General features: G+C 47.0%; 2 protein-coding genes and 1 pseudogene across 24 annotated transcripts in view; 2 read left to right on the forward strand and 1 right to left on the reverse strand.

Moving 5' to 3' along the window:
- The window catches only part of LOC308459086 (7-alpha-hydroxycholest-4-en-3-one 12-alpha-hydroxylase-like), a 393,862-nt gene that overhangs the window by 328,291 nt on the left and 51,345 nt on the right, over positions 1–14,226 (reverse strand). The gene's annotated exons all lie outside the window — the stretch shown is intronic.
- OBSCN (obscurin, cytoskeletal calmodulin and titin-interacting RhoGEF) overlaps positions 1–14,226 on the forward strand; it is a 264,501-nt gene that overhangs the window by 248,551 nt on the left and 1,724 nt on the right. For all 22 annotated transcript variants that reach the window (XM_080973891.1, XM_080973911.1, XM_080973892.1 and 19 more), the window contains 2 exons: positions 9,490–9,565; positions 11,991–12,140. In XM_080973891.1, the coding sequence (XP_080830017.1) occupies positions 9,490–9,565; positions 11,991–12,140 (226 nt within the window). The remainder of the gene's footprint in view (positions 1–9,489; positions 9,566–11,990; positions 12,141–14,226) is intronic.
- LOC308459084 (5-beta-cholestane-3-alpha,7-alpha-diol 12-alpha-hydroxylase pseudogene) lies at positions 95–5,361 on the forward strand (annotated as a pseudogene). Its single transcript has one exon. The product of its transcript is annotated as a 5-beta-cholestane-3-alpha,7-alpha-diol 12-alpha-hydroxylase pseudogene (transcript).

Genomic DNA, 14,226 nt, shown 5'->3' on the forward strand with positions numbered 1-14,226 from the left:
CGTACAGGTGGTCAGCTTGTGATTTTTGGTTGTCAGACATCTCAAGGGACAATCAAGCTTAGGTTTATAGCCAATTTGGGATTTATCATTCATTATGTCCATTTTGGGGTGTGTAGTGGGACATTTTGGCACGGTGTGAACTTGGACACATTTTAGTGTCCCAGAGGGGCGTTCTTTCCCCGTGACCTTATTTCAGTCCGTGTGGATGGTGTCTAGGGCTCCTAGGTTGTCCACAAAGATTGAACCGTTCTTGCCTGGTGGTACCGCTATTTCAGCTTGATGTGTTATTGTTTTCTTTGTTATAGGTGGTTCCGTAGGTCCGAGTTCCTCTGGCGATAGGAATAGCCTTAGTATCCACTCACTGTTGGATAGAGGTTTTGTGGTATAGGTTGCATAGTTAAATTCCCTGGTGACGGGTGTGGCTAGGAGTGTAATAGTTTTCCTTATGGATGCTAATCTTTCAATTAGTGCGTCCTGAGCTTTATGTATTTGTTCAATAGTTGCTATGAAGCGGTTTTCCTTCTCTATGTTGGAGCTTTCATCTGGTACGTGATTTGGGGATAGGGTTTTTGTTCTTTTAGCCAGCTGGTTTGGGGCTTTGTCTGCCTCTAGTTGAAGCATCTTACAGTTCTCGTCTGTCATAGACATTGTCGGCTTTGTTTTTATCTTATCAGTCTTGATTGTTTCGATGAGAGGAGTGGGAGTACCGGACACTTCGAATAGGCGAGTCACCTGCAATCCAACCCTTTGTAGCTTGTCCTTATTGTCTGAAACTAGTTTGGTTGTGTGCCAGTCTCTGAATGTTACCACAACTCTGCTTAGGTCCTTGTCTGATGGCAGAAATTTAACATTAATGATGTTTTCTGCTGGGACGAACCCTCTGACGGCTAATTCAGTTTTCTTGAGAATATAAATTCTCTGTTGTGCTGGAGAAAGGAGATCTTTGTGCATGTATACAGGTAGGATGATGAGTTTTTGTTTGTTTAGAATTAGATTTCTGCGAGAGTATGTTGTTTTAGGAGTAGTTTCTTGCTTAGGGATCGGGTTTTCTCTTGATTTTCCCGCGGTTCCATTCGGGAGCGCTAGCTGCTCTGTTGAATTATGTAGCCTAGCCTTATGGAGTTCTTCTGTTGAATTGAAAAGCCCAGCCTTATGGAGGTTTTTATTTGGGCTTGGGCTTCGGCTTTTATCAAGGGGTGGCAGGACTGGGTTAGCTGGGTTCGTTGGATTTGAATTTTCTAATAGCTTAAATAGTCTTGTGAGGTTCATTTTCTTTGTTCGAGATGGGAGCTTTGTCTTCCTTCCCATTTTTACGCTCTTGGGCTTCTTCTCTTTATTCCTGGGGCACTTCCCCTTTAAGAGGGGTTTCTTAGGGTCAATTAAGTTTCCCTTCTGGTTTGCTTTGATCCTAGATGTTTTCCTTTTTTCCACATTATGTCGGGTTTTATTTTTCTTGCTGGTGTTATCGTTTGGTGTGCTAGAGAGAATTTTATATGAATGCAAGTTGTCTATTCTCCTAGTTATTTCAGTCAAAGTGGTAAGTAGGCCCAAGCATTCTGAGAGGAAGTCTTTGATGTGTCCCAGATCTCTGCCTATCTGCAACTTTTGTTCATTTAACAGATCATTATATAGCCCTGTTAGTACGTAGGGGAGGCATTCCAAGTCCAGATATTGGGCTCTTGTGTCCTCCAGGTCCCCATTCGTCACAATGTGAAACCCCATCTTCTCCCTGGGCCCTGGTCCCTGGGAGGGCTCATCTGTCTTAATTACTGGGTTTTCCTCTTGTGACTCTTGTTCCTGCTCCAGCCCCGGTTGATTCACTGAGGTTTCATCTCCTATGGCAACTTGTTTTATTTCCATTGCCAGACTGACTCCCACCCCTTCTTCGTCTGTTTCCATTAGCTCCCCGTACCTGGTGCGGTCTATGGACCATTCGTGGGGGTGTCGTTTGTCAGCATTATTTATTTTGTCTGTTTTCGGTTTAAAATATTGTGAGATTTTCACCTGCCTTCCTCTTGTAGAGGGTTCAGCCGCTTTGATGAGGGGAATTCCCAGCTCTTTATAGCTCTGTCTTGTAAACACCATTCTCTAGGTTGAAAGCTTCCCTTATTGGGCACTTTATTGTAGAAATAAAGGTAGAGGTAAAGTTTGGAAAACCGGTGTCCAGGCTGTTGGATCAGGGAGCCTCCCTACCTTTCCCTCTTTAAGCCTTAACTTGGGGCGGGAGGGTATTCATGGGGGAGTTCTTGGACTTATCTTATCGAGGTTAGGCTCAATGGAGTTCAACGGTTTCCTCTGCTTCTTTGGTTGTATTTCAAGCCAATCCGTCGTCCGGGAGGTCCAAGGTTGTAAGTCAGTGTAGCAGTATCAGTAAAGAGTGCGACGATAAAACAATAAAACAATAAAAGAATAAACTAATTAAAACGAGGCGACAAGACAGACAGCCAACAGTCTTTAAGGTCCTTAAGGTGCAGTTTTGGGGTCTTGAAGAGGCTAAAACTAATAAAAACGCTTAGTTGAAATCGGAGGCTATAATTAGGCTGCTACCTCCGTCGCCATCTTTTATTGCCTCCCTTCTTTTGTTCACAAGTTAGATCTATTAATATAAATCTATGTTGCTTAAAAATAACGAAGGAGATAGGTGCTTAAAAGCTGAATACTTCCAATTTATAGGGCTTTTTATTAAAAAAATTAATTAACTACAATAGGGATTAAAAAGACATACTTCCATCCATTCCAAATCCCAGTTTGTTAATTATCTTTATGGTTTTCTTTGCATAAGGTACACTGGATATTATTTTAGTTCAAATAAATTAACCATAGCAAGGGTTAACCTTTGTTTGCTCTGTTTATTGGCTCCACCTAGATTCATGATAAGTGGAGCAACTGTTTATAACCACTTGCTTTTTCTGCAAGAGCTGGCTTGTGCTTTTGTGTCACAGAGCTCCGAGAGATGGCTTTCTGGGTGATGGTCCTATGCACCGTCCTGGCATGCATATTGGGGGGGCTCTATCTGGTGGGGGCGTTCCGCCAGAGGGGAGCCAAAGAGCCCCCTTTAGATAAAGGCCTCATTCCGTGGCTTGGACATGGATTGCACTTCCAAAAGGACGGCGTTGCCTTCTTGCAAAGGATGCAGAAGAAGCATGGGGACATCTTCACGGTACTGCTTGGAGGATACTATTTCACCTTTGTGATGGACCCCCTCTCCTATGGAGCTATTCTAAAGGAAGCAAGAACCAAGCTGGATTTCACTTTATATGTAACACAAATTGTGGACCAAGTGTTTGGGTTTCAGCATTCAGAAATGACTCATAAGGTACTAGAGGAAGTCAACACAAAGCACCTCAGAGGCGATGGGCTCATGGTGATGACCCAGGCCATGATGGACAGCTTGCACAGAGTAATGCGCCATAGCCTGAGTTCAGCAGGAGGGCAGAATTCCTGGAAACAGGATGGGTTGTTCCACTTCAGCTACAACATGCTCTTTAAGGCCGGATATCTTGCTGTGTTTGGAAATACAACCAGCAAAGGTGAGAAGAACAAAGAAGATGCTGAGAGGAGTGACCTAGCTGACTCTGAAGATTTATTCGCAGAGTTTTGCAAATTTGATAATTTTTTCCCGGGATTAGCTTCTTCTACGTTGTCTCCCAGAGATAAAATGGAAGCAGAGTCTCTGAAGAGACACTTCTGGAACATCACGTCTGTAAAGGAAGTATATAAGAAGGAAAATATCAGTGGCTGGATAACTGACCTGCAAAAACACCTGGATGAGGCTGGGATGCCTGAATACATGCAGGGGCGGTTTTTTTTCACGTTGCTCTGGGCACTTCAAGCTAATTCTGGACCAGCTTCCTTCTGGCTTCTTGCCTACCTGATGAAAAATCCCAAGGCGATGGATGAGGTGAGGAAAGAGGTGGACAGAGTGGTGGGAGAATCTGGCCAGGAAGTGAGGGCAGGGAGTGCGGTGCTTAATATCACCAAAGAGATGTTAGACAAGACCCCCATCTTGGACAGTGCTGTGCAAGAGACTTTGAGACTGGCCACAACACCACTGTTGATCAGGGTTGTGATGGTGGATCTAGAAATCCAGATGAACGATGGAAGAAAATATCTTCTGCGCAAAGGAGACAGAGTTGCCCTTTTCCCCTTTGTAGCAGCACATATGGATCCAGAAATCCACCCAGATCCCCATGTTTTCAAATATGACCGGTTCCTCAGCCTAGACGGCACAAAAAAGAAATTCTATAAGAATGGGAAAAAGGTGAAATATTTCTCCATGCCTTGGGGTGCAGGGGCCATGTGCCCTGGGCGTTTCTTTGCTACCAATGAGCTAAAACTCATTGCCTTCCTGATGCTGACATACTTTGATATGCAGCTGGTTAACGTAGAGGAGGAAATCCCTCCCATAAACAAGAACCGCTGTGGGTTTGGTGTGATGCAGCCCACACACGATGTTCAGTTCAGGTACCGACTTCGCCACTGAAGGTAGGAGGCAGAGGAAGCAACCTGGTATCATGTGCCTGTGAATCTTCAGGCCAAAATAAGTTTAAAAAGAAATCAATCGTATGTTTCTATTTGTGGGTCAAAACTTGTAGAAGAATGTGCTCTTTGCCCAGTAAAGTTTGGTAGATGCAAGTATCACTCAATGGTGCATTTTATCTATCCATCTGTCCTGAATGCTTTAGTTGAGATTCCTGCATTGCTGGGGGTTGGACTAGATGACCCTCGGGCTCCCTTCTGACTCTACCATTCTATGATTCTATTATCTCACATCTTTTTTAAACATTGTTAAGAAATAAAGTGGAGATAGATGGCCTTTCAACTTTTGGGGGCTCTTTTGTGGAATATTTGATGTGCATTAGATTGGAGTATTTGTCCTCTCTTTCCTGTATGATGGTTTCCACAAACTCTCTCCCTGTCTTATGTGTTATAAATGTTGTCTCTCTAAGGCATAAAACTCATGCTTGCTACCAGGGACGGGGTTCACTGCCCTGCAGCTGGTCACATTTCCCCCACATACCCTTGCCTATATCTGGTCTGTTGTAATCTACATTCTGTAAAAAGAATGTCATGTCCAGTCCAGTCCAGTCCAGTTTGTGAACATTTCATAATCATTTGCAATTCTCCTGGCTTTCTTGCGAAAGATGTTTATTCAATACATTTTGGTATTTTCAGTTTTGTTACTGTTGATCAATGCCCATCAACAAGTATCCATTTTCATGTCTCCAGGGATATTGGCATTTGTTTGTTTTGTGGTATCTTGAAAATAAGAAGCCCAAATAATTGGGGGTGATTGGGGAGAAAGAGAGTTAGTACTTTGCTTTACTTTTTGGCTCTTATTAAAGTTTACTCATTAATTGATCCTCAGTTGTGTTGTGGGTCCTGACTGGTTTTTGTTTATTGGTTTTGGTGATGCTGACTCTTTGTAGTAGTTGCTCAAAGGGTTTGTAAAGCTTGCTTTCTTAACTTTTCCTTTGAAGGAAAATTCACTTCGACTGTAACTGCATGGATTAATACTATACTAGGAGAAGCCAACCTGAATATCATTGCAACACATGTAAGAGAAGAATGAAAACAATTAATCATTTACTTACAGTAAGCATTTCTGTAACCAACATATTTGATGCACTCACATTTTTCAAAGAAAACACATTTCCTTTAAGAAAGAAGTTGTTTTATATCTTTAAAAATGCAATTTGTGCAATATAAACAAGAAACCAGCATAGGCAGAACACCTACTTCAAGCAGCCTCAGGGTAGTAACAACAGGGGTGGCAGGAGACAGTCCCAGCAACAGCAACAGCCCAGACTCAGACCAGCTTCTGATGTGGGGGAAGCTGCAAGCACTTCCTCAGTTACTGGGAAGTAATGACTGAGAGCATTACAGGATAGAGTTTGAGCAGCTCTCCCAACCACCACCATTTCATTTCCTCTGCTCACTCCAAGAAATCACAGAAACATCTCCTGATGTTTCAGGAGATCCAGCATTTGCTGGATATCAGGGCAACAGAGCCTGTGCCAGAATCATAAGGAGGAATCTGGCTGCTACGCTACTCTCATTATGGTTCCAAAGAAGTTGGGGAAATGGAGGATCTCATCCTGGATCTCAGGAGGGTCAATTGATAGCTGAACCAAAAGAAATTCAGAATGTAGACCTTGAAGAGCATCCTAGAAGGCCTCATTTCTGGGGACTGCATTGCTTCCCTGGACCTGATCAATGCTTACCTCCACATACCAGTTTACCCATCTCATTGCAGATTTCTGCATTTTGCATATCAGGGCAGGAATCTCCAGTACAAATGCCTCACCTTGGATTGGTCCTCAGCCCCAGGATGTTCTTGAAGTTGCTGGTAGCTGTGGTGGACCATCTAAGGAACAACATCTTGATCAGCTCAGACTCTCACCAACAGGCTGAGAGACCCTAGACAACACTGCTACCAAAGCATATACATGGACAGAATGTGGAACCAAGTGGCAGGTCCTCGTGCAGAAGGCCACCAATCTCCTGTCTAGGGCAGAACGGTATCCAGAATCTCTATCAGTAGAGCATGTATCAGGCGCCTCCAACGTCTGAAAAGACATGTTCAGCCGCCAACAGGTCTCCCAAGCTAGTGTGGAGCTTTTTTCCACAGGTGTTCCAGCAAATAGTGGGTCGCTGTGGTCTTCCAAGAGTAGACCTGTCCATCATCATCATCATCATCATCATCATCATCATTTATTATTTATACCCTGCCCATCTGGCTGAGTTTCCCCAGCCACTCTGGGCGGCTCCCAATCGAGTGTTAAAAACAATACAGCATTAAATATTAAAAATTTCCCTAAACAGGGCTGCCTTCAGATGTCTTTTAAAGATAGGATAGCTGCTTATTTCCTTCACATCTGAAGGGAGGGCGTTCCACAGGGCAGGCGCCACTACCACCACTATTATTTATACCCCACCCATCTGGCTGGGTTTCCTCAGCCACTCTGGGCAGCTTCCAACACAATATTAAAATATCTCAATGCCTCAAACCTTAAAAAGCTTCTCTAAACAGGGCTGCCTTCAGATGTCATCTAAAAGTCTGGTAGTTGTTGTTCTCTTTGACATCTGGTGGGAGGGTGTTCCACAGGGTGGGTGCCACTACCGAGAAGGCCCTCTGCCTGGTTCCCTGTAACTTGGCTTCTTGCAGTGAGGGAACCACCAGAAGGCCCTCGGCGCTGGACCTCAGTGTCCGGGTAGAACGATGGGGTGGAGTCGCTCCTTCAGATATACTGGGCCGAAGCCGTTTAGGGCTTTAAAGGTCAGCACCAACATTTTGAATTGTGCTCGGAAACGTACTGGGAGCCAATGTAGGTCTTTCAAGACCGGTGTTATGTGGTCTCGAAGGCCACTCCCAGTCACCAGTCTAGCTGCCACATTCTGCATTAGTTGTAGTCACCTTCAAAGTTGCCCGACAAAGAGCGCATTGCAATAGTCCAAGCGGGAGATAACCAGAGCATGCACCACTCTGGCAAGGCAGTCCGTGGGCAGATAGGGTCTCAGCCTGCGTACCAGATGTAGCTGGTAAACAGCTGCCCAGGACACAGAGCAGTTCACAAATTCAGAAGACCAAAAGGTGGAGCTCTTCTCCTGATTCGGGACTCAGGGAGTGCTGGGCATGGATTCCCTGACCTCTGCCTGGCTGGGTACGGGGCTTCTATACACCTTTCCTCCCACTGCTCTAATTGAGACTTCTCAGGGATGTTAGATTTGCACCAGATGAGATTATTGTCGTGACTCTTTTCTTGCCGGGGGCAGGGGCTGATTCACAAAACTCATGGCCTTATCAGTGGCAGACCCTTTGCCCCTACCCTCCAGGGTGGACCCTGGTGTCACAGCAATTAGTCCACCACCCAGAGTCAGATTGGTTACAACTCCATACCTGTTGTAGAGAGGGACGGCCTAAGAGAATTAGGATTGTAATCTCTACCATCCTAGCTTCCTGCAGACACTCCACTGGCACGCTGTATAAAAGCTGGCATTACCAGATGCTATGAGAGGGGAAGCCTCTTTGGGAAGCAGAGTCTATTCCACCAGAAGCACTGTTTGGGACCCAATCCCCTCTGGGTGGCATATGCAGGGTAAGCACCCGGTCCTCACCTTCTGGCTTTGAGAGGCATTGCAAGCTAGACACGCCTCAGCCAAGGTCTCCTTTGGAAGCTGAGTGCTTCGACAGGTAGTGAACACCACTTAGGTAAGAGCCCACAGAGACACATCCTACACAGGATTCCCTTCCTCCACTACAGGAGACGCAAACGTTGGAACTTACTGTGATAAGTTCCTTCTCTATAGGGAGGAAGGGCACCAGGCAGTGCAGGGGAGACCATCAGACGCAGACAGTTGAGCTTTCCCTGGGAGCATAAAGCACTCACACCAACAATGGTCAGGGATCTCCTGTCTCCCCTCCCCCATGTTTCCCTTTCATCTTCTCTTACTCTTCAGCCCATACCAGGGTTTTCTTCTCTTCTTCACCTGTGCCACGTTACATGGGTCATTACAGCTTTTGGGGACTGAGCCCCAGGGACTGGCTGACCTAGAATGTTATGTTTCCACTGTGGGACAACTGATGTGCTGGGCCCACGGGTAACCCGAGCAATGCAGTCCAGGTCCGGTCCTGAATCCAAGGGTTCCGCAAGGAGTCAGTCCGACAGGGCCAAGGCAGGAAACCAGGCAAGGTCAGGCACAGGATCTCAGACAGGTTCTGGCAAACAGCAACGTTGCTCCCGCAACCTGGGGCAGGCTCCAGCAGCCTTTTATCTCTGTCGGGGTAACGGCCGGTCCTGATCCCCCGGCGACTCACCTCCCTGTTTCACCCGAAGGCGAGCACTCCTCCTGCAAGTACTCGGGTATCTCCTTCTCTCAGACCTCAGTCTCTGCAGCTCGGGAGACACCAGTGGGTTACTAGACCCAGGGGCCGCCTCAGCCTGCCCTGACCCAACTGGTAGTGGAGCAGCTGTAAGTGATGGCCCAGCTGACGGCAACAAGGTAATCCCCGCATCTGGAGCCAGGGCAGGCTCAGGCCCCTGACTCGGCCCAGCTGGTGTTTGTTGCAGGGAAACCTGTGCAGACTGGGGCTCTTCAGAATCAGGCCCCAGACTTGGTTCAGCTTCCTCCTGAGGCAAAGGGTCCAGTGCAGACTGAGACTCCTCTGGCTCTTAGTCCGAGCCTGAGTCCCAGGCCATCACAACCGAGTTCTTTTCCCTTAACAGGTTGTGCTCTTTTCTTTCCTTTTTCTGATAAGTTGTTTATTTTTTGGCTATTGGTTTACTAGCTTACACACAAATTGAACTAGTGAGGGGATCACCCTGTCCACTGGGTGTACCCTCTCAAAAGTTTGACTTCCTGCCAGTGGATAGGTGGGTGGCAACAGCCCACACAGGATCCTCTTCCTACAGAGGAGGAGCTTATCATGGTAAGTACCAACATTTGCATTTCTAAGGAAGCTTCCCTAATACAAATGTGTCTTCTTAGCTTCAGAACTCCTGGCAGACAAAGGAGCTGTTCCACAGACAGACATCTGGGCTGTTGGAGTAACAGCTTTCATCATGTAAGTCTTTTCAAGTTTCGTTTTCTTGGGTGCGTGGCTGTTTGGGAAAGGGATAATTAACTTAAAAATCCACCAAAGCACAGCGGATCTGGAGAAAACATGCAAAGGAGGCTTGGAACAGAAATTCACCAGGATACTGTTACTTTACACAATAATAGGTAAAGGTAAAGGGACCCCTGACCATTAGGTCCAGTCGTGACCGACCCTGGGGTTGTGGCGCCGAAAAAGCCCTGGCTCTGGTTGAGGCCAGCCTAACCTGTCTGTGGCCCGGGACCTCCAAGATGTTTTTGTTTGAAGACCGTAAGCTCCTCTGTGGGACATACCAGGAGAGGCGGTCCCGTAGGTACGAGGGTCCTAGGCCGTATAGGGCTTTAAAGGTTAAAACAAGCACCTTAAACCTGATCCTGTACTCCACCAGGAGCCAGTGCAGTTGACAGCTATGTGCCTCTCATCTCCTGGCTGCTACAGCTTTCCCCAGCTCATGTATCCCTTCTTCCAAGTCAGTCTCCAAGTCCCCTTCTCTCTGTGCCCAATCATCAGAATCCAGTCACCACTCCTCAGTGTCTCCTGTATTGAGAATTGGCTCAGACTTCCTTTCTCACGCTGAGAGATATCACCTGATATCAACAACCTTGCTGCTCTTGCTACTTCCTGGCAGCTGGTGGGAACTGAAATCCCAACATCCTGCCAGTCCCTGACAATATCTGAGATGGGGCAGATGTGCTTATCTAAACCCAATTAGCCACAAGCTCTTCTGGTGCCTTAGAAATCTTGCGCATCGTAGCTCCCTACAGAGACTGGAGAGCCTCTTCTGTGAAATGGGAGTGAGAATAAGATGCTTGTAAAACGTTGGGTGGAGATGAATAAAGATGGGAAAGTGCTTAACATGATAACAGAGCTTGGGGTGGTGGCTCCTTTCCTCACCTGCCCTAGAAGCATCATCTAGAGTAGCTGTAGGCAACTGCAAGTTTGTGGGCCAAACTGAAGATCAGCAAACAACCAAAAAAATCGGCTGGGGTGAAGGCAAGCTGCCTGGTGGGCAGCTGCCAGGCAGTCAGGAGCCAGCCAAAGAAGAGAGAAATGGAGAGATAAAGAACAGAAATGGGTAGAAGAGGTACAGGAGTAAGTGAAAGGACCCCAGTGGATGGCAGGAGACAAAGGGGCAGTGAGACAGAGGAGGGAGAGGTGAAAGGAGCCCATAAGGCAAGTCTTGGAGGGTCAGAAGGAGGCAAGAGTTGGATGGGAAGCAGAGAAAGGGCATGGATATTTAAGGCTGCATTGAGACAGAAGGAAAAAAGGGACGAGAGGGAAAGAGACAGGCTGGAGAAAGAGAGAGAACGCTGCCACTCCTTGGAATAGGAGGCCGGCTAGTCAAGCCCTGGTTGAGACTGGACTGAAAAGGATATATCAAGAACTCTGGCCAAAAGTTTCAATATAAGGAATAATTCCTACTCAAGAGTTGAAATGAAAAACGTGTGTATTCTGCTAAGAATAACAGTTTGAAGCTAGTAGTAGATTTAAACACAACGTATAAGTATGATAGTTTTAAAGTAATGGTAAGTTTGGATACAACGTTTAAGTGCAGAAATAATGTCGTTTCAAATATACAATGATATAGTACAAAGGTACATGAAATACCAGTGCACAACAATTGTTTTATACAAGTCTCAATAGCAGTCAAAACGAGTCCACATTATATAAAATTAGAATAAAGAATAAAGAATGAAGGATCAAATGGGGCCAAAAAGGAGTATCCGGAGTGTGAATCAGATGTACGGTTCAGTGGTGGTAACCAGGACAGGGCCCTGTTTCGGAGTACACGCCTTCTTCAGCTCGGTTTTTTGACGACTATAAATCTGTTGGAAGTCTGTATCATTTAGTTCTTTTATGTTTCTATTTCGACATGCGTCTTAGATAATTGCATCCAAGTTTTCTTGCGTTTCTCTGTCTGGTTGAGACTGGAGCTAGAAGAGAAGGCAAGTGAGGGGAGGCTGTGGCTTGGCCATGAGAGCATGATGGGGTCTGGGATGGCTATGATCCAAGCCCAGGCAGAGTGACAACTCCACTTCCTGGTGGTGGTGGTGATGGGAGAGAACCAATAGAGGAGGAGGAATGGGAAGCCTTGCAGAAGCCCTTAAAGACTAAGCGGTGAGTGGGCTTGTGGGTGCTTCCACTTTTCCAAGCACCCTGCATGGAATTGGACCAAGGAGGAGATCTCTCCCAGAAGAACTTACTTGACGATGGCAGGGGTCATCTCGACTGAGCACAAGTCTAGTTAATAAAGCATCTACGAAAGATATTTAAAACAGTATCTGCGTGCTTCCCTGGATCAATGTTGGAGACTGTGAGGTTTTTTTATGTGCTGCTTTGCTTCTGCCCAAGGGCAAAAAGAACCATTTCTAATACTCTTCTCCTCTGTCCTCAGGCTGAGCGCTGAATATCCAATCAGCTCTGAGGGTGCCTGTGACTTTGGGAGGCTTGTGAAGAGAGAGAAAATCAAGTTCAACAAATGCTATGCAGGCCTTTCAGGAGGAGCCGTTTCGTTCCTACAAAGCACACTGTCCTCTAATCCATGGTGCGAAGGTTGCTCTTTATCTAAGGCAGACTTTCTCAAGAATTAGTTAATTATTATAGAGTGTGTGTGTTTCCCTCCACTGTATCTCACACAAAAAGAGAGCCTCGTTCAAGTGATCTCAGTTTAACTAATGAACCCCCAAAAGCAGTTGTCCTAGGAGATCAGTAATAAAGAGGCAAGAGACAGGTTATGGGGTAAACTAGGTCTAGTTTATTAACCAATAGCTTAAGCACTTGAGAACACTGGAGTTTGAATCATCTAGTCCAACTTCCTGCAATGCAAGAATTCTGCCCACCGCCATCCCTGGGGGAGCTCGAACCATCAACCTTCTGGTTAACAGCCTGAAACACTGATCCACTGTGCCACAGGAGCCACTTAGTAATTTATAAAACTTCCAAACTGTGTAATGGAAATTAGACAGTGTGTGAGTCTACCCTGTGGGAAGTCAAGCTAGCCTTGTGTGGTTGGAGTACAGTGGTACCTCGCACCGCCGGAGCACAATTTCTATTGCGTGGACAGGCGGAGTCCCCAGATCCCGAGCGGTCCCCCCCCATCATGTGTAATAACGACTCAAGACAACGTGCTATGGGATTAAATTGGCCACAACTTTATTAAATTTCAAATGGCTCAGGCATTGGGCGTTCTCCCTCCCCAGTCCCCAGCCGGGGACCTAGGGAGCTTCAGGGTTATCCAGTGTGTGGGGGAGGGGGATGGGCCGGCTCTGGAGAACATATGTTCAAGCAGACATAGCCGCCCCCGTTACGCTGCCGCCGCCGCAGGGGAGAGCAATGACGACCTTTTGGCGTACGGTCAAAGCCTCCCTTCAGAAACCCCTTTAACAGGGAACCCTGGTATCGCCGTCGCAAAGAGGAAGATGGACTAAAGGATTCCGCCCAAGGCCTGATACCGCCAAAGTTGTGACGTTTTGCTACGGGAAAGGCGAAACCTGCCAATGCAGGGAAATTCCTTTCCGGCCCTTTAACAGCGACCTTATCGTAGCAGCACCCGCATACCTGTGAAGAAAAGTTAACCTGCAAAGGAAGACATTAACTGAGGGTGGGTAGGGTGGGAGAAGCTCTGGAGCCAAGTGAGGATTCCCAGGTAAGATCCTCCCCCTACCTGGCCTGGTCTCCTTGGCAACGCTTCCCCCAGGTGGGATTGGACAACTGACTGAGGTAGGCAGGGACCTCCAGGTATCCCACCTGAGGGAAGGCACAGCCAAGCCTATGCTGATGGGGCCGCTCCAGATCCAGGGCTGCGCGCGTCCACGCAAAGGGCGCCCCCCGTTTTAAGCGGGGAGCGGTCATTCTCATCCTGAAACAAAGTTCTTAACCCAAGGTACTATTTCTGGGTTAGTGGAGTCTGTAACCTGAAGTGTCTGTAACCTGAAGCATCCATAACCCGAGGTACCACTGTATTGTGAGACAAGGCTACAATGGCCCACTCATTCATCCCCTATTTTGGGCAAGCAAAAACCTAGCGTCCCAAAAGAAAGGTGGTAGGCACTGGCCTGTTCTCCAGCTACTTGGCTCTGATGAATTCTGCAGGTAGGTAAGAGCAGTTGTCACTTGTTTGTAGCACATCACTAGTTGGGTGCACTCACAGGCCAGCACACTTCCAATACATCACAACATCCTTGTGTCCATCCCACTCAACTGGCAGTAGTTCTCTAATGCCTCAGGCAATAGTCCCCCCCCCCCAAGATCTACATGAAATCCTTCTAAACAGAGAAGTGAGAGATTTGATTTCTCTTTCCCCACCCCCTTCTGATTGTGTTCTTCTGCTGAGCTGAGGCTGCTCCCCAAGCATGATGAAATAATCACTCTAATACTAAGCAGCAAAGGGATGCGGGTGGCGCTGTGGGTTAAACCACAGAGCCTAGGACTTGCCGATCAGAAGGCCGGCGGTTCGAATCCCCATGACGGGGTGAGTTCCCGTTGCTCGGTCCCTGCTCCTGCCAACCTAGCAGTTCAAAAGCACGTCAAAGTACAAGTAGATAAATAGGTACCACTCCAGCGGGAAGGTAAACGGCGTTTCCGTGCGCTGCTCTGGTTCACCAGAAGTCCTTAGTCATGCTGGCCACATG

The sequence above is a fragment of the Podarcis pityusensis genome, assembly GCF_964106645.2.
Source record: "Podarcis pityusensis genome assembly, chromosome: 12".
NCBI lineage: Eukaryota > Metazoa > Chordata > Lepidosauria > Squamata > Lacertidae > Podarcis > Podarcis pityusensis.